Below are 20,344 nucleotides of genomic sequence, written 5' to 3'. Positions count from 1 at the left end.
GGAGATGGATCATGTGGGACTTGTTAGCTTCAATCTAGATAGAAAGGGTTTTGCCTCCCCTTCTGGGGATGAGAAAGAGCTGGTATGTGAAGTGGAATCGGAGAAACCAGTAATATAAAGCAATTTCTTGTATGTGTTTGTTATAGAATTTAGTGGAGAGGCATAATCCTAAAAGCAGGTAGAGCAATTAATGTTCCTTCAGTTGCATTCACATAGAAAAGCCTTCTTATATGAGTCTAGGAGTGTTTTTAATTGAAGTTAACTGACTGTAAGAGGGTACAGAACAAAGATTTTGAAATCATGCTTGCTTGAAGATCATAAAATAAAATCTAATAGCAACACTGAAAACAGCTCCAGTTGCTTTTTTTCATCAGTGCAAGTCCTGTATTGCCTCTGGAGGGCCAGGTTCTGCCTACTTTGTATTGATAAAAAAGGTGAAGGAATTGATTAAAAAAAAAAAAATTCAGCAAAGAATTTTGATAATAGAGAGGGAGGACATGGAGGCCCTAAAGTCTAGAATTTGGACTCCTTGGCTGTCTTTCCAAACGAACGTGGAAGGGCAAGGCCATATATCATTTCCTATGAGTAAAGATTCACTCTGAAAAAGGGGGGGTTGTTTGGGCAAAACTACCTGAGGAAAAAAATGAGCGCTGAATCCCATGTTGCGTAGAAGACAAAGTAACATAAATACATGCCAAGCCCCCTCTTCAGGTTGTTTCAGTTAAAGTCAGACTTGTCTAGTGTGCTGTCCTGCAAGCTGGCCTCTCTATGACACCTCTATGATTTCACCTTTTTATTTGTTTATCAGTTTATTTACTTCCCTAGCTCTTCACCAGCACAGAAGATGGAAATAATCTTATGTCCTGTCCAAAGTACTTTGAAAAATGTGAATCCTTCCATACAGTTGGTTACTAAGAACCACATTTTCAAAAACCATTGAGTTTCCTCAGGACATGCACAGACTCCTACTTCATCAGAAGGTCCACCACCTATCTGCTTATTCAAGTGCCTAAATGACTTTCACAGTCTCGCCTGAAGCCCCTCCTCACCTCAGACAAGCATGAGAATTTTTTAGGAGTATTTAGGTGACAAGTATAAACGGTATTTCTAATCTAAAACACTTATATTGTTTGTATTTTTCTGGAGACCATGATGATATGCTAAAATATAGTGTTTGCCTTGAGTATGTATGTTGTAGGTGGCTAAGAAATCTATGTAATATATGATATGCCAGCCAAACTAATTAATACAATATATTTTGTGGCTAATGTTTTGTTGAATTTCCTTGATTCATTACAATCCTGTCTAAACTATTGAACCTGCGTTCATACATAACTCCATGAGTAGCTCCTGAAAGCTATTTTTCTACTCTATTTTAGCTTCCAGGACCAAACATTGGAATATATAATATTTTCAGTTTCTAACATGGTATTTTGATTTTCAGTAACTGTGGTTAACTGAATCATTTTTTACAGAATGAATGTTTCCATCTGACTGTTAATGGTAAAGCATAACAAAGAAGTCTGAAATGGAAATCAAATGTGAATTTCTGCAGCTGCACTTACAGATCCTGTGTTTTTTCAAATGCTTGTGCAAGAATTTTGTAGTTTTTGACAAATTATCTAATGTGAGGCTTATGATAATGAATGATTAAATATCTTGGATCTTTCTGCAAACTTTTCCACATCATTCTTTGCTAGGGAATGAATACCGATACCAAGATGTTCTCTGGTGAATCATCTCACTTAATCTGGTGTCCTTTCATCTTCCTTACACTTGCTCATATACCGTAGATTCTTGGTGTGCTATAGAAATTAATGGAACTCAGCATTGCTTTAAATATGCTACTATATATTTCTGACATGGTCTTGATTGTGTTTTTATATAGCTTCATCATACACAACAAAGACACTTTCTTCAATAACGCTACAAGAAGTAGAATTGTACACCATATTTTACAAAGAGTGAAATATGAAGAAGGGAAAAACAAAATTGGTAAGTGCTGAGCTAAGTGCTTTTATATGTGGGTGCTAAATTCCATTTAGTTTTTCATTGCCTGTAGTTGTTCAGTCCTAGTTCAGTGACTTTGCAGATAAAAAGTGCCGATGTCTCAGCAGTTATTCATTACTTCTCTTTTTGCTCTCAGCAGAGAGGGGCAGGGCCTGAGTGGGGTGTGTGACTGCTTTTTGGCACTAAATAGTGATCTTTTTGGTTCAGAGTTCAAGTGTGTTAGCTGGCCTTCTACTCCTGCAGTCTGTCTTGTACCTGTTCTGTCTGTTAGTCCAGCAGCTTTCATAAGACATAAACTGAACATATCTTACGAAATTGTTGTTATATGAAAATGAAGAGTTTCAGCTGCCTTACTATCCTGCAATTCAAAAGCATAGAGATCTTCCCTGAAGTTTTCAGCTTTCAAGAAATACAGTCCTTCGTCTAAATAGCGTCCTCCAACGAGCTTTAATATAAAACAAGCTTTAACATATCATTAGACCAAAATATATGGAGCCAAACTTCAATCCTGGTGTGAGGTCACTGATTTCACAAAAGTGATGCTGAAAATGGATTTGACAAATGAATCTTTAAACCTCAGGCACAATAAATCACAGATTGTGATTAATTTTGAAAAGTCTGCTTTGCTTGTGTTATCCCCTAGTTCATCAAAACTGAAAAATACATTTTTCTACTTGTATATTTTACTGTCAGTGGGCTGCAATTACATTTAGCCAACCAACCATAAAAACATGTTCTGCTTTATTTATCTAGCAGTTATTCTAGTCCTATTGGTAAATAATTGGATACTTTTTTGGTTTTTAGGTCTGAATCGATTGCTCAGTAATGGCTCCTATGAAGCTGCATTTCCTCTTCATGAGGTATTGTTTCCAGTTTTTGTTCCCTTCCCAACTTACACTTCCCCCAAAATCAAAAGCTTATTTGTGTAAATCATTCATTTTCAATCTTAATAATATTATAACTCTCTTTTGCATTCCACACCTGTCTCTGATATCCCTTCCATTTAGTAATATGGAAGGCCCCATTTTTTGTGACCATTTTACAACATTTTTGAGATACTGAAGCATCTTTCCAGTCCTGAATTAGGAGAGAAAAAATTAGAATCTTAAATTTATTTAATCAAAATAAAAACATTCTGATTGAATTAAAGACAAGTTTAATTTCAGTAATCTCAGAATGTTTCAACATTGACCTTTTTTCAACCTCTTTAAATGTAAATGTATTAAAATTTTTAAAAAAAGACTGAAAGAACATAGAGTTTCAGGTGCTAAAATGTAAAAATAGCACATTTGAAAAACCTTTTTTTCTTGGGGTGGGGGGAGGGAGAGAGAAGGTGACAAATAAGGAGAGTTGTCCTGGATCTGTTCTGTGGAAAGTTTTTGATTTTGATGAATCAGTATATTTTCAGAGGGGGAAAATATCGTGCTGTGAATTTCTCTATCAGTTTCTCCAGTTTGTAACCTTTGACTTGAACACTTGTTATCAAATACATTTCTTAGGAAGAATAGTCTTAAATTTCAATCAAGTCAGAGGAAAGCATTCTCTTAATGTCATATTTATCTTTTGGTGTTCAAGTACAGAGTTTGCATAAATTGTATTATCCCTACACCTAGCAAGAGAGATTTGGTAGCTATTCTTTTTTGCTACTGTTGTTCGTTAATGTCCAGATCTGTATTTTAGGGAAGTTATAGAAGTAAGAATTCCATAAGAACCCACGGGGCAGAAAACCACAGACACCTGCTTTATGAGTGCTGGGCTTCCTGGGGAGTATGGTATAAATACCAGCCGCTGGATCTCGTGAGGTAAGATCTTCCTGCTTTTAAAATGTCACGTTATATGTGCTTTGGGCATGGGTTCTCCTGCCATTTTGTCCTTCCTCTGACAAAGCCATAAAGAGCTCAGGTAATTCCTGTAGTCCTTAAAAACTGATTGTGAGGTGGGAGAAACCCATTTTATTCATTCCTGCCACTATGTTCAAAGAAATGTCTGTAGAGGAGCTTGTAGGAGGAGCTGAAAGGAAAGCGAAGAAAACTTCCTTCTTGAGTTTCCTGAAAGCAATCTTCTAATGGAAGTGTTGCAGAATATTTAGGAGTGAAAAGGGTAAGAGAGAAATCTGTGGAGCCTGGGGAAACATGGTTGAATTGCCATCCGCTGGGAAGTTCTTTTTCCTCCTCAGAGCATGGCTTTGATAAAAAAAAAAAAAAAAACACACAAAAAAAAAACAGGCTGTCATCAGCCAGATCGTCTTGTTTTTTTCCAAAAAGCAACCACAGAAGTGGCCCCTGATGAAGTTTAATGATGCTCACAGACGCTGAGCATGCTACCATGTTCGCAACACTAATGATGGGTGGAAGCTTGATGTCTCTTCTCTGCTGATTCCCCCAAACTCAGCCCAGCCACATCACCACAATCTGGATTTGTTTTCAACTTGGAAATAGCCTGAAAGGAAGAAACACTTAGAAAGCTGAGGCTTGACTCTGAATTACCAAAGCCCTTTTAAACCAAAGTTTCCAAATGGGCTCGTATGCTCTAATAGAGGGTTATGTATTTTTTATGCTTATCTAGAGAGTCAGATCCCTTTGGCAAAACTGTTATTGGGCTTTAGTAGGCTTTTTCTGCTTGAAGAGAAGGATGTGAAGCTACAAGGGCCTATAAATAAAGTCTTAAAATGTACTGGAATCATTGAAGATATTGATATGCTGGCCATTTGGAAGGGTCATATAGCACATGCAATTGGTCCAATCCATGAATTTCCCCTTTTATAAGTCCTGTAACTGATAGAAATCTTTGCTTTTATTGATTTTCAAAACTGTTTCTAAATAGAAAGATGTATAGAGGATCCCCTGGAGACAGAAGGTGTTAATGTTTTAGGCCATATAAAACCCATCCATTTCATGAAGCATGAGATGTTCAATTTCATGGAGAAAAAATTCACAGAGAAATACAATAAGAGGATTTTACTGAGTCATATATTTTTTGAAATGCTTTAGAAAACAAAGTAATGTATTTGTACCTCATAAATAAATTGTGAAAGCTTTTCATTTCTTTCTGAGCACACTGGCCTGGACTAAAATATGGAAATTTTGTCAAATTACACTACAGAAATTGATGATTTATTGAGGAACCAGCAGTTATACTGAAATTGTTTAATTTCCCTGGTATACAATAGGATATTGATGTCACAGTATGAAAGATTTATATCTATAATTTTTTAAAATCATTTTGGCCATTGTTTTTTCTGACTGGTGGTCAGGGCTACTGTTCTTCATCTATATGTCTTGTCTGTGAAAGTATCATTGAGTCAATATCTGGGTTTTTGTTTAAGAGTCATCCTTGAATATGGGTTGTTAGGCATCTGAAAGGTCTTCTAAGTATGTGCATAAATGGTAACAGAATGAGCAGTGTTAAACACGTGATTGTATTGGACCTTGGCAGAGTCCTACTTGAGTAGTGTGAGTGTGATGTTTAAGGTTTTGCAGGATCTTTAAGCTTCTCATCAGACAGTGACATGCACAGATTTTTCCACAGCTATTTTACAAGAGAAGATAAGCAGTCAAAATAGCAGTCACCCTAGCTGCGCTCACAGGTGTCCTGTGGTGGTTTGGAGTAGGTGCCCATCCGAGAGGGAAAGGGGCAGGGAGTGCTGTGAGGCTCCCCCCATGAGCGGCATGAGTCACAGCGGCAGTCAGACTCGGGGGGGCTTCAAAGCTGCAGCCCCAGGCCAGCTTGCCATTCGTTGCTTGGAACGCACCATTGACTGCAATAAATTCACTGCAGGAAGGGTGACGGGAGAGGAGGGGAAATACCTTTTTCTTCTCACTTCACAGATGGTAGATCCCTCGCATTTCCTTAGCTCCTGCCAAGTCTTTCTTGTCTACTGCCACTCTCAGGAGCTCACGTGTCTAGTGAGTTGGATTTTTCTCCTTGAAGAGCTGACAACACCAGCAAGACTTGTTCATTTCGCTTGGAAGCATCTCAGTATGTGTACTTCAAGCAGAAGCTTTTTTGGTACCAGTTCTGCAGCAGGAGCAACTTTTCTATTTTTTTCCCAGACCAGCAAGTATGTGGGGTATGCTTGAAGGGATTAGCATTGCCATCTGTACAAAAAGAGTGGACTGATGATAATTCTTCCTCAGATATCTGGCCAGAACTCACTGCTCGCAGGTGACATTCCTGTTATTAGGTGCTTTAGAGAAGCTAAGGAATAAATTAGTCATAGAGAATAAAATGACCCTCTCATTAATAGATGTAATATTTCCACCATAAAATCAAGCTGCAGCAGTGGTGATGGAAATTGTTCTTACTTTCATGCTGTCTTATTCTTCCCTTAGCTGTTAAAATGAAGTCTTAAATCTATAGTGCTGTCAATCTGGTGCCTTCCAGATTTCATTTAATCTGATCAGCTGGCCATTATGGAGCTAGTAGTAACTAGAAATAAACAACAAAAAGCCATTTGAAGGGAACTGCATGATTCTGCATTCACGCTGCGTTGAAAGACACAGCGGTACGAAGGTGCATACTTGACACAGTTGCAAAGGCACCATTGTTAATCAACAGATGTGGAACCATGATTTTAATTACACTTCTGTTGAAATTTAGAATCCATAATTATTTTACAAGAATAATTTAAGATCCCTTGAACTGATAGCAACTGGAAAAAGATAGGACTCTCTATATTTATATGCTCTAGGATGATATAGATCAATGGGAACAATTCCAGTGACTCCTGGGGACTTTGGATCTCCTCCTTCATGCACCTGACAGCGTTCTGTGCATAACTTCTTTCTCCTGTGTTGTCTGGGAGTTATTTGTATTGCTGCTTGTGTGTCTCATTTACAGGACCAAAAGAGAATGCAAAAAATGTATTTATGATGTGATTGTAAAACTGTCTAAATGGAACTGGAAGCAAAACTAATGCCTAAATAACTTGTATTTTGCTCTGTGTTTACCTTAAATGACTTGATTGTAAGCTGTCAATTCCCCTTTAATGTTCTGTCAAGCCTTCTTCCCTCCCCCCATTCTTCCTGACATAACAGAAAGCTTCACGTGTCCAAGACATCTGCTGGAAAGCTCTGGCTGCCTTACACCTTGTTTCTGTGGTGTAATAAGTTCTTTATAGGATTGCATTCTGACCTGAAAAAGAATTAATGAAGATAGATAAGTTCTTGGCTAGGGTCCAAACCTGTCTCTATTCCAGTCCTTACACGCATTCTGAACCCCCAAAACAATATAATGAAGCTCAGTAAACATAGAGAAATGCAGTAATACATTTTATGGTCTGAAATCAGACCTTGTAGCTTAAAAGATTTCAAAAATGTGCCTTACTGCTAAATATTGAGATTGATATTTTGGCCCTATTGAAGTCAGTGGCATTTCTACCATTAGAATGGAGTGGGAGGAAAAACATTATACAGTTAAGGTAGGTGGTGTTGGAGGTCTAATATACATATCAGCAGAAAACTGAGAAACGGAGATTTATTTCTTTATATTTCTTTATTCTAATGGCATAGCATATATGAGGATAGGAGAGAGGTTTTATTCTATTAGGTGCTTGAGGGTTTTTTAGTCTTTGCATTTGAAGTTTTATGTGGAGAAAAATTTCTGTGGGAGAACCACAAAAGATACAAAGCATAATTTTTCTACATTACTATTAACAGTCAGAAAAATTGGATGATAATGAGTTAGCAAAATTAACAGAAATGCGAATGTTATTGAGGCTGAGGCTGAAAATTTTCTGAGAGGCCTACAATGAGCAGAATGATAATAGGTGAAATATAAGTGGAAGTAATGTGCAGGGATGCACCCTAGAAAAAATCCCTGCAATTCTTCACATACATGAATGTGTTCTGGATAAACTGTCAGTATTTGGGTAAGAGAATTGCCGTCATTATGGGCTGTTCCATGAAATTTCCATCCAATATATGGTAACAGTGATAGATAAGAACCAAAGAGCTTGTTCCTGATATTGGTGCAACTTGAAGGAAGGAAGTGGCAAAAATATCTCTAAGGCAGCTTCATCTCCTGGGATGATGAGGGTATGGAACTGCTCTGAATATGGCACCTGGTCAGGTCTCCAAAGACCATTTTATTGCCGCAATGTGTTTCTGTAGTATTCAGTTGGGTGAGTGGTATCTGAGCAGAGATTTACAGAATAAATATGCTAACTACTGGGTCAGAAGAAATGAAATATAAACCTGATCCTGATGCCAATGAGAGCAGTACAGCCTGTGTAATAACACTTGTGAAGTGAAGGTAGATAGTTCGTATACATAGCGTTCGTATATATCTAAGCCAGTATATATCAAAGTAAAGTGAATATACAGTGCTTATTTTTAAATTTATAAAACCCGGCTCACGGGTGGCCTCAGATGCCTTTTCCTTACATTGCAGGGATTTGGACTGCTCCCCACTGTTTCCATTCTTCCTTATGAGCAGACTGAACTTTGCTTGGGTCTTAGACTAAGATGAAACTGTTTACTTGATCCCTAGATCATAAAAGAGTGTTGAGTTTTGCAACTTTTAGATGGAAAGGCTCAGTGGAACAGGAAATTAAGTTTGTCAAGAATGGTCTTCAGCTAAAAAGGTGGAAACATTCATACTCAAATGTAGGGAGTGAAATAAAAAAGATAAATCTTGAATATTCGGTTTACTTCACTACTTTGAACTGTGTACATGGAGAAAAACAGATCCATAAATACTCAATACAAGTAATCTCATAAAATGTGAGCTTTCTATTTCAGTGAGGCAGACACAGCTTGACGTCCTGTGTTTCAGCCAAATAATTAGACCGAAGGGTTCACTAACACTTCTAAGTCAGGTCTTAAAAGCAGTTGCCAGTGTATCTTTTTACAACCAGACCTGCTGCCCTTGTCAGAACTGAGCATATTACTGTTAGCTTTCCACCTCTTTAGCCAGTAAATTTGGATCTCTGTTGAATGACAGAAGAATGAAAACAACATGACAACATTTGGCTTCTCATACAGTACCAGTAAACTCAAATGCTAATAATCAGTGTAGGTCAGTCTTATTCACTTCACCCTGCAAAGCATGAGCTCAGTCAGACAGATATTGCTTAGGCTGGAAATTCTGGACATGCAGTTTAAACTGATGATTTTGTCCATTCCAGACAAAGTGTTTCTTTCTCTCCTCCATTGCCACCAGCCCAGCGGTCCATCGTGGTCTTTTCCTCCTCACTGTAAAAGTTTGACCGAGAATATTTTCTGGTAACATGAAGGTAGCTGTGCTGGCTGACTTCCCTCTTTGTCCCTGGACAGTTCAGAAGTTTCATCATTAGCATAAATGTGGGTTTTCATCAGCAGTTGTTCTCAAATTCACTTGACAGCCAGCTTTAAATTGGCCATAAAGTCTCTGAAGGGCAGTATCATCTTGCCTCATTCTTCAAAACTAATCTTGCAAATAATCTCTTAAAATCTTCATTATAATTGTGATAATTACATATTAATTTGTAAAGCAACCTAATCCGATGATCAGCCTACTATACACAAGGCTATCAAACACAGGACAGTGCATGCAGCCTGCTCCTATGCTGATGCATCCTGCAAGGGCTTTTGTGCATTTGAGGTATCCCTCAATGCATAAATCAAGGTGTGGTTGTGTCTGGGAAGAAGAAAAGTGCTAATGAATATGTAACAAATAGGAGGTCCCTGGTCACTTTGCTGTTAGTTTTTAAACAATATGGCTGACAAATCAGAATTAATTCATAGTATTTTCCTCAAGTCAGTGAAGATAATGCATAAAGTTTTTTGGATCCTACTTGAACTTTACTTTACATCTGTGTTAGAATCATGAGCTTAATTTCCTGGGAACTCTGCTACGATAGAAATAAGAAAATGAAAATAAACTGGATTGGAGAATAACATCTGGTTAATTAATATCTTAGAAATAATTTGGACCCAAGTCATTTTTTCTGTTATATCCATTTTACACAAAAGTGCCCATACTGATTTCAGTACAATTACTTGGGAAATACAGTTACACAGCCAAGAAGCAAAGAAAGCCATTTATTATCAAGACATGAAGAAGAAGCTTTTTAAAATGAACTCAGTGTTTCCTCTCTGACATCTCCACTAACTTCACTGTAAACTGTGAAATGTGAATTTTTAAGTTCATTGTAAAAATGAGGCAGGTACCTCAGTGTGGATTTAGACGCCTAATTGCTGTCTTTTTTCCCTTAGGAAATTCTGACTCTGCTCTTTAATCCACTCTTCAGATATGATAAAAATATTTTTTCTGTTAACAAATGAGATAAAGCAGATTTATTCTAATCAGCAGCTAACTTTGCTGTGTTGTGTTTTAAAACAGACGGTACTTTGGTGAGAAAATTGGGCTCTACTTTGCCTGGTTAGGCTGGTATACGGGGATGCTCTTCCCAGCTGCCTTCATTGGATTGTTTGTCTTTTTGTATGGAGTCACCACTTTGAACCACTGCCAAGTCAGGTAATGTGAACACTTTGGTTAGGGAAATTACAGCTTTGGGCTATTATAAATAAATTAAGAGCTCTTTGTATGAATTGTCAATTGTTTCATTTTGAATTGTCAAATGAATACTTAGGAAGAGACAGTGCTTTGTTCTCCTAAGGTACCCTGTTTTGAGCATCCCTGAACTGGGGTGGGATGCAGCTTTTCTTGCCCAGCTCTGATTGCTGATGGTGCTAGCCACTCAGCTTGAAGTAGGAAAAAGGTACAGCCTGGGGTCCTTCCTTACTCTCTCACAAGGCCAGAGAAGAGTGTGGAAGTTTCAGTCTCTTCAAGGCTGTTCCCAAAGCCCCGCCACCGGGAGGCATTTTCACATGAAGAACTCCCTGGACCTTCTCCTGAGTGCTACATCTCTGCGTCTTCCATGCTTAAGATGTTGCCTGAGGGAACTCACAAGAATGAGTCAAGGTTATCTAAACAAGCACTCATTCTCACCCTTCTCCTACAGAAGGTCACTTCTGATTCACAGAGAAGCTGGAAATGCTAAAAAGCTACTGCTAGGTTGGCTGTAGCTAGGTTGGCTCTGAAGAACTATCCTCTGCAGCCTGGATCCCCAGACTGTAAACTCTGAAGCCTTAGGCAGTCAACAAATATTCATTATACACATGCGATTATGAGCATCTTGCCTTCAGTTACAGAAAGAACCAATACTGTTTGATACAGTATTGTTTGAAACATAAGCAACTTTTATTAGAGAAAGTTATTTATTCATTTTAAGACTGATTGTTGTGCATCAAAATATTAACATTTATCTTTTTTTTTTCCAGTAAAGAAGTCTGCCAAGCTACAGATATCATAATGTGTCCTATATGTGATAAATACTGTCCGTTCATGAGATTGTCAGACAGCTGTGTTTATGCAAAGGTACATTTTAAAATATGCAAATAGAAATGCTTTCTTGGTAACAGCATTCCTTTAGTCTTTTCCATGGGCCTTTAGTGAGTTTGGGTAGATAAAAATCTTCAAAGGAGAGATTAAATTCAGCCAATCTTATCATCCGTGGTCTTTTACGACGACTAAATTTGGGCTGTAGAACACCTGGATGCAATTTGTACTGGTGGATTCAGAAGCCCCAGAGGTCGTGTGCTAGAGGCACATGCTACAGCATCCCTGGCATCAGCCTTTATCTTATCCTGTGTACACAGCTCCACAAAATGAATGCTTTGGGTTTGAAATAAACCCAAAGTTTGAACTGCTTGTACTTACAGTTAGCAGAGGTCACTCCCAGACCAGACTGGTGGCTCGTCAGCCGATACAGAGTTCTGACTTTGACAGGTGCACATCACACATCAAGGGAAGGGTTTCGGTCTTCAGGATTGTCAGTCCAGCTGTGCTCTGGATCATGCTAAATTTATTAGGTAAAAATAGGAAATAAAACCTTATTATCGTAAATTGATCAGCCTAATAATGTCTTTCTCAGGTAACCCACCTTTTTGACAATGGAGCTACTGTCTTTTTTGCTGTTTTCATGGCAGTGTGGGGTAAGTTTTTCTTTTGATAAGCGTAATTCCAGAATGTTTTCCTTAAAGCTTGTGGTGCAGCATAGGCCTTTGTAAACTCCAGCACACCTTTTTCAGACACTGAGGTACACGGTATAGGCCTTGACTCTTTTCTGTTTCTGCAAAAAGAAGATGGAAGTGGCTGGAATCAGTATTTTTAATTTTTTTAAGTATGAATACAGTATGCAGTGTCTATGTGGATAGTTACATGCCAGGTTTTGCAGGTGTTTTTAGATCTATCGCCACTGAAACCTTTACTCAGTTAGTGTTCAGGCCTTGTCTCAGTTTAAAGAAGCTCAGTTTAGTGTGCGCGCTAAAAAGAACTAATGCACAATCTTTCCTTGATTTCAGAAAGGCAATAAAGCCTTCTCTCATGAAATAAATGGGAGATTTATTTGAATGGTAAATTGATCCTAGAGTGATCTAACTGTTGCCATAGAGGTTGAATTTTGCCTGCAGAACAGTTCTATTTCTGGCTCAGCTGTTTTGCCTACTGTGGTCTTGCAGGCAGAATTGAAGGCAAGAGGGAACAGTCATTTTTGGCAGCTCATGAAGTCTTTCAAACATGCCCTGAGCATGCCCAGGCTCTTAGCTGCTACCATGCTGTCCTGAGAAAAGATTACTGTCACACATCTTTAGAGAATGCCTTAATGAGGTGTCTCAAAAATGATACCTATCCCACAGCTCTGGGAGGCTGAGTCATCCTGATTTAGCCATTATTCTCTATTTCTTATCTCATTTCACACATCTCAAACACTTTAGGAAAGGTGGCCAAGTAATTTTCATGATCTCCATTTCAAATAGTGAATCGCTTTATTGAGTCACAAAAGGTAGCCAAGAGGCAATGTCAGAGCTCTCAGGAGACCATAGGTTAGCCTAATGGTCTGTCTAGCCTCCTTCCTCCAAAATTATGTTTTTGTCTTAGTTAGCTAATTAATTCAGCTCATATTCTAGTTGAGTCTGTTCATCCTGTTTCATGATTTATTGGAGGTGTTAAAATATCAAAAACTAAATTAAGGAAAAAATCCACAGGTTGTAAAGGTTGAATGTTTCTCCTTGCTATTTCCAGCGTTGTTTTAGAGTTACGCCAGAGCTGAGTACCACCAAAAATTTCAGAGTCAATCCCTCAAAGCTTTTTATGTGTATACTTAGCTTTTCAGCCTCTTTCTCTATGCACTCACTGAAGTTGAGAATTTCCAAGACAGCTAGGAAAACTGATGGGCTAACAGATTGTTGAAAGTTTATGCTGCTGTGGCAACATGTGAGGTTGTGGCGGTATTTTCATTACAGTTGGGGCTAAAGTAGCATTAGAACAAGGGAAACCACACTTCCCAGAGACTTTCTGGTACTGTATTTATGAGTTAACTTACCTCCTGTCTTAAGTGGATTTTCAGTCTTCAATAGGCCTAGTGGCAGCTGCAAACATTGCTGTCACTTCAGTAAATCATAGGGGAAGAGAGGAAACAATGATGGCATTTTGATTGTGGAAATGTTTTTGCATTGGCATGAAATAACTGGCAAGTGGATGACGAATTGGCTGTGAAAAGTCCAGCCTTCTAGATGATCCAGTTTGAGAGGCAGTAACATAAAATAATGATGGCAGTACTTTTTAAAAAAAAGAGAATGAGAGCAGCTAGAATTATGTTACCTCTTTAGCCTGAGCTTAGCCACAGTCTATTATCTAAAATACCTTCTTCACTGTCTTCACATCCATTTGTGAACACCCACCTTGAGGGAGAAGTCTCATCCATTTGACTGGGGTTTCCAAAAAGCAGGCATGGGGAGGCCAGGTGTTCCATGAAGAAGTAGTGTGTATGGTGGTTTCCTCCTCTTACTCTGCAGATATCTCTAGTTGATAAACAAAGTGGACTAGTTGCTTGCTTTTTAAATAGAAATAGAATACTTGTTCCAATGATGAGCAAACTGCTGTGGCTAGGGTATGGAAAGGAATTGCCACTGCAAATATGAACGTGGGCGGCTTAATTTCTGGAGCACTGAGGAGCCTGGCTGTAGCACTCTGAAGCGCAGGCTGCCACCTCCTGTAATATTTCATTGTGGGATAAGGGACCCTAACCAAGCAGGGCTGAAACTTTCAAGGTTTTAGAAGATTAGCATGCTGGGAGATATTAGAATAGGAATACACTTTTCGTCAAAAAATAAACTGAGCCATCACCTTACTTACTGTATTTCTGCTCTGATTAAACAAAGCATTATATAAGAAGTAAAAGTAATTGATATTATAGGAAAAAATATGATATTTACTAAAGTTTAACAGAAAGACAACAGACTTAAGATAATTTTAATTTTAGACTGATGTAGCAACGAACAAAAGATAGTCTTCCTTTGGTACGCTGAAGGAATTTGCTGGTAGTTAGTCTAAGCTTTCATATATTGGAGCTTCTGTTGACTGGAAAACCCCTTTTAAAAGAATGGAAATTATAGAACTCCATAGGAAATAATAAGTACCTATAAACATGTTTGGTTTTTTTTTTCCTGGAGAGCAGATTGTTATTAATGCTCACTCCATTTCAGAAACGCAAAGAATTTTTCCTTTTGGGAATCTCTAATATTGATGATGTTTTCCAGATGTTCAAAGCTTTCAAAGAGATGGGAGCAATAGCACACAACAGTCATTCCATGCATTTTTAGTGTTTCTATGCTAGAGGAAAACACCTACACTTTGCCCTTTAGGTATGCCTTGAGATATGTCGAGCTTGAGGAAAAAGTAAGTCCAGTTGCTAGGAAGAAGTCTCTCTCTTTTTACTGTTCAAACTGGATTCTTACCAAAGACAGGAAGAGAAAGTGAGAGAAAGATGTTCATTCCAAATAAATGTCATCATATGAAGTGAAAAAACATATAATTCTCAGAAAAATTTCTAGGTAAGTTTGATACTCAGTTGATTCCAAACATATTGTTGTAAAGCCAGATGGAAGTATAGCATTTTGCTTTGCCAGTTGAAATACTAAGGAAACCTAGTCCAAAGATGGTTTTGTCTAGATGTTGCCTGAAGCTCAGTAGCAAAGTTCTGTCACTCTCCAACAGAAGATATCACCCAGCTATTAACCATTTCTAATGCTTTGCTAGAGAAACAGTGGACTGATGTTAGTTTCTCTATCTGCTTTTTTCTCTTACTCTGCACGTCTTTGGGGGACTAAGGGACACAAGAGAAGTCCTTTTTATAATTTCTTCTTGTCTGCCTAGAAGCATATTTTATTTGATAAGGAAAGTAGCTTCAGAACAGTTGCTGAAAGGCAAAGCTGGGAAAGGAAAAAGACCTACCTTGAAAAATTTAACATTTTTTTCCAGAGATAAGAAATGCCAACATAAAACATTTTTCTAACTGTATCAGCTGGTCTATTAAAAGATACTACTTACCTACAGACCTTGCCTCTAGCATAAAACATTCACATTGATCTGCTCTCTGAGGAGGCAGAATTTAAGGAGGTTCTGTAGCAGCATTCCTAGTATAATAGAATATATTCCAGAAAATGAGAAGAGAGATATTAAATGGTGTTCTAAATACAGAGAGGATTCCTGAGAGAAGGTCTTTATCTATTTGCTGTGACAGGCTATCTACATTACTAGACAGGATCATAACTTAGTCTAAAAGCATTTGAGGAGGTGACATTAAGAGAGCTGTTCATACAAATGGATGCTGAGGAGTGAATGGCAAAGCTGAGTTTTGAAAGAGGGCAAGCGTAATTTAGAACAAAAAAAAACAGCAGAAGATCTGGGAGTTAATACCTATGACAAATTCAAAATTCCAGGCAGGATTTTTGGAGAACTCTCAGCATCTGGGATAAATGTTTCAATGGAAACACTCTAACAGGAGAACAGTGAGTACAACTGAATCGTGTTATGCCGTCATAGTCAGAAAAGGATGCTAATGGGTGGTATAAGGTATTAGTGATCACTTGACTGGAAAAGAAACAGAGAAATTTCAAAATGCAGTACTTTTTTAAAGTCCTCAGTAGTATAGTGAATCAATCAAAGATGGTTATTTATAGCACATTTCAAAATATGCAGCAAGGGAAAAGTGCATATTGACCTCAATAGAGGGAGAAAAATGTGCCACAATAAAAGCTGAAACAGAGCTGTGCAGATGATCCTATTTAGCACCTAATGATTTGAAAATAGCTTTGAAAGGGAGCTTGAAGAACTGAGCATACCAAATCTGACAGATGCTAAATATACTGAATATAATGTGTATAGACCTCCTCCCCCCCCCCCCAGGAACATGAAAAACAAGAGAGACAAGAAGTACTGTTCATCATAGACGCATCTGAGAGATTCATGCCTGTAGATTCTCATGCCCCCAAGAATCCTGCTTCCAGCTTCCTTTTGGAATGGAAATAGAGTGATACTAATCAATCAGGCTTGTGTCTCCCAGATCACTGAAAAATGCACAGAAATGGGAGCCAAGAGAGACTATACACTTTGCCAGTCATTGCTATGAGGGCTACTTGTTTGGCCCACACAGAATAAATCAATACGAGCTCCACCAGAAGACAAGCAAGGAATGAACCCATGTGGTGGTTCAGCAGCAGCCGCATGAGCACTTTCTTTTGCTGATCCCAACCAATCACACTGCAATTATTACAAAAAGTCATAGTCCCATTAGGCTCAGGAGATTGATCTGACTTTCTTCATTAGATGAGATCAAAGCAGCTGGTTACCCAGTGTAACAGGTAATCTGGTACCTGGTATCTCCAGCTTTCAGAAAAAGAGTGGTGTGATATCTAGAAATAACTTCACATCAAGGAACTACCTCCTTAAACATGCCTTTGACATCTTATGTCTTCTGCTCCAGAAGTTTACTTTTTAAGTATATCTTAGCTGTGTTGGCTAACACATTAAAAATATAATAATCCTTACTGGGTAAAAACTCACTTTCACCAAATTTATGACAGTGCTTATTGTCATATCATGTCATTAGCAATACACAGCAGTAGGGCAGATAGTCTATTAAGGAGATCCCTTTAGTACTGGATGTGGGACATACTGTCAGCCTATTGTGGCACTCTTAGATTTGATATTATCCTAGCTCATGAACAGAGTTTTGTGTTCTCTGTGGTTATCAGTCTGCTGTTTTTGACTTGGCAATATAGGCAAGAGCCAAACTCACCATGGGAGAGGAAGCTTTTCCATCAATTTGAGTTAGCTTTAGGCAGCCTCTACATTCTTTTAACATAACAAATTTAAAAAACTGTAGCCATAAATAGTCTCAGGATTAATCTCTAGAATATTAATGCATAATTGTATGATTAAATGCTTCCTTGATCATTCCTTCCATCATAAAATGAAATCACAGTCATACACAGGCGTGTTATGGTATCATGAACTCTGTCAATAAGGGCTGTACAACAAACTGTTCAACTGTCAGTAGTTAATGCCGCACCACATATATACCCTCCTGTATTGTAAGAGAAATATTTCAGGTTAGCAAGGTATAAGAGAAAAGCTCCAGTTTCTATAGAATTTGCACATTCACTAGAATGCGCTTCCTCTGGGTTCCGGTGCATATGTATTTTAAATGGTGTTCAGAGAAGGAAAGTTATCTACTTTATCTACACTATCCCCAAGAAACCTTTTGCATCATCAGAAATCTGCCATATTTAGCTATGATGACTCACAGGAACAATTTATTATTTGAGACTCTTCCCTTGGTTCATTTGAAATTAAATGTTTTCATTTAGGACTAAATGAAATCTCTACAGCTTCAATCATGCTTGACACAAGCAAAGTAATCCTTAGAAAGTAATACCTTTTCAAGGCAGTTTTGATCATCAGCATGATTTGCTGTTCAAAGAAGCTCATTTATGCAAAGAAATGAAAATAACGTAACAGCTTCATTCAACATTTCTGTGACAGTAGTTAACATTTTCTTGACTTAAAAAAAAAAATTGTATTTTTTCTTTTTGCTCCAGCAACTGTTTTTCTGGAGTTTTGGAAAAGAAGGCGAGCAGTAATTGCTTATGACTGGGACTTGATAGACTGGGAAGAAGAGGAGGTTTGTATAGAAAAATTTTCTCCCTAATCCTTAATACAAAAGGATTTGATTAAAAATGTAAGCATATTTTTTCTTTGGTTTTATTTTCAATTTATTTTTCAAAACTTAAGGAGCAAGGAAGTAAGTGTTTTTCTCCTCAGATGTTTCAGTGAAGTGAAGAAACTTTCCCCAGGACAAACTGTGCTCTGCTTTTACACCCATGTAAATTCAAAAGAATTTCATCAATGGTTGTCATTGTGGGAGGTTTTGGGGAAAAAAAGTACATTCTGGGGGGAGGTTAACAAACTTTACTTTTGAACTTAAGGAAGTTCTTGACAGCCCAGGGGGGCATGAATTTTGGCAAATGAGTTTTTAGCTGTTTTTTTCTTTAGGTAGCCACTAAGTACGCTGTTGGAGATAGAGCCTCACAGGGCTTGTACCAGTTTCTGAAAGTTCAGGTACTGGTTACCTTCCAGTCATACACGGGATATACAGTGCTGTGAAGAGAGTGAGGGAGATAACAAGCTAACTCAATCAAAGGACTTAATTCATCTCCTCTTAGTAGAGGAAATCCCCGGGACTCAGAACTAAAAGCTGAAAAATAGCTTTAGACTTTCTTCTGCTGTGGTTACCAGAAGAAGGGAAGAACATGCTCTTGGAGCTGGAAGCAGGGGTCTAGGTGGAACTGGCAGATTTTATCATGAGAAAAGCAAGACTCAAGGGTAGGTATGGCAGAAAAAGTGCTCCTCAGAGTGGGATTTGGACACAGGGGTGTCTGCAGAGGCTGAGTTCCTTCCTCTCTGGAGGCTGTACTGAAGCTCTTGGGGGACTGCAAGAGGCTGCTGTAGTTGCTCAATGCAGTTCGACTTGTATATTTGTGGAAGAATTTCTTTCTCACTAATCTTGCCAGCACAGAAACAGACTTCTGAGTTATAGGATTTTTGTCTCTACAAGGCAATGTAATGTACTGAGGCCATGAAATGCTACGTTTGCTCATTTGTTGGTAGAATATTTTTTTAAATGCTTAATGACTAAGAAAATAAGCCAAGAACCTAAAATGAAATAATTGACAAAACTGAAAATTGGTTTCTTTGTAACAACAGGAGCATTACTTTGTTCATACGCTGTCAAGTCTTGGAAATAGGTTGGCACTTTTGTCAGAGTATTTAGAGAATACTCTAGGACTGATTTATCACTCCTGAGATTAGCAGTCTGCTCTTGCCAGTGCTGATGAGTCATAGTGAGAGCACTCTGAGATACTCCTGTTAGAGCTTCAGATATTGATTAGGATTGAACTGCAGTGACCTTGTCCCCTCACGGCTGGTTGCAAGAAAGCCACTGCTGCTGCTGCTAACAGCTAGGGCAGAAGACTGATGTACTAACCTGCAGTTTCCAAGTCAGGATTCCAGCTCAGTGCTTCCAAATGAGAAGGGGCCTTTAAATGAACAAAATACACAAACACATACACTACATGTACAGGCCCCTTTTCTGTTTTTCCCAGGAAGCCTGGTCTTGCTGACAGGTATAGTTTGGGATGTTGGAACTGTCCTCATAGAAATGTGATGTGTTTATTTTATGATGTCTATCGAATAACATCATCATGCTTATGTCCCACTGGCATACTATTTCAGTGTGGCCCGCAGAACAACATAGCGTGCCTGTAGTTTTCTGAGGATGTCTGTTCCCTGCTGATGGACACCAGGTCTGTTTTCTTCACACCAGGTTCATTCAGGCTCCCTGGGGTGACAGTGAATGTACATGCTCCAGGCTATTCCTTGTGTCTTCTCCCAGTCTTAGAGGGAGTTTTGTCAGCCTCCGGGTCTTGAGGTAGCAGCCTTTCAAAGGCAAAAGGTATCTTTACCTCCCGAATTAGATATTAAACACCCCAATAGGAAGTCAGCTGGGGGATATGAAGTACTGCTTCTCAGATATTTATGTTACCACTCAGCAGAGCATCAGTATCTCATTGGCATTTGAGACTTCAGCTCCTCGCTTCTGCATTGTTCAGCGTCCTCATCCCAAAGGTGGGAGCTGCTTGCCTCCCGAAGGTATCTCTCTGAAGATGCTGGAGCTACCATTGCCCAGCCCTGCTGCCCAGCTCAAAAATGTTCTTGCTTCAAGGTCAGCTCTACTGATTACTGCCCCCTCTTTCCAGAGTATCAGGTACTGCACTTTTTCATTGGCACTTGGGTGGTGGCAGGGCTCTGCCCCCCAGACAGTCACAGCTTTGGGAGCAGGTGTCCGGGGGTGGAAAAGTGGTGAGGTCTTTTCCCTGTGCTGTGGTTCCAGGCCCACCTCTTTACTTTGCCGTTGCCTTTCAGCTGCAAGCAGGATGACTTGCAAGCCATG

General features: G+C 38.7%; 1 protein-coding gene across 1 annotated transcript in view; it reads left to right on the top strand.

Annotated features, from left to right (window-relative positions):
• Nucleotides 1-20,344, top strand: part of ANO4 (anoctamin 4) — a 137,499-nt gene that overhangs the window by 81,580 nt on the left and 35,575 nt on the right. Inside the window, exons 10-16 of the mRNA XM_026076113.1 lie at nucleotides 1,889-1,995; nucleotides 2,815-2,870; nucleotides 3,691-3,812; nucleotides 10,333-10,467; nucleotides 11,274-11,370; nucleotides 11,927-11,987; nucleotides 17,934-18,016. Coding sequence (XP_025931898.1) covers nucleotides 1,889-1,995; nucleotides 2,815-2,870; nucleotides 3,691-3,812; nucleotides 10,333-10,467; nucleotides 11,274-11,370; nucleotides 11,927-11,987; nucleotides 17,934-18,016 — 661 coding nt within the window. The remainder of the gene's footprint in view (nucleotides 1-1,888; nucleotides 1,996-2,814; nucleotides 2,871-3,690; nucleotides 3,813-10,332; nucleotides 10,468-11,273; nucleotides 11,371-11,926; nucleotides 11,988-17,933; nucleotides 18,017-20,344) is intronic.

This window comes from Apteryx rowi, unplaced genomic scaffold (assembly GCF_003343035.1).
Source record: "Apteryx rowi isolate R43461 unplaced genomic scaffold, aptRow1 scaffold_426, whole genome shotgun sequence".
Lineage (NCBI taxonomy): Eukaryota > Metazoa > Chordata > Aves > Apterygiformes > Apterygidae > Apteryx > Apteryx rowi.
Note: the sequence above shows the minus strand (reverse complement) of the source record. Positions and strands in the feature narration are given on the sequence as shown.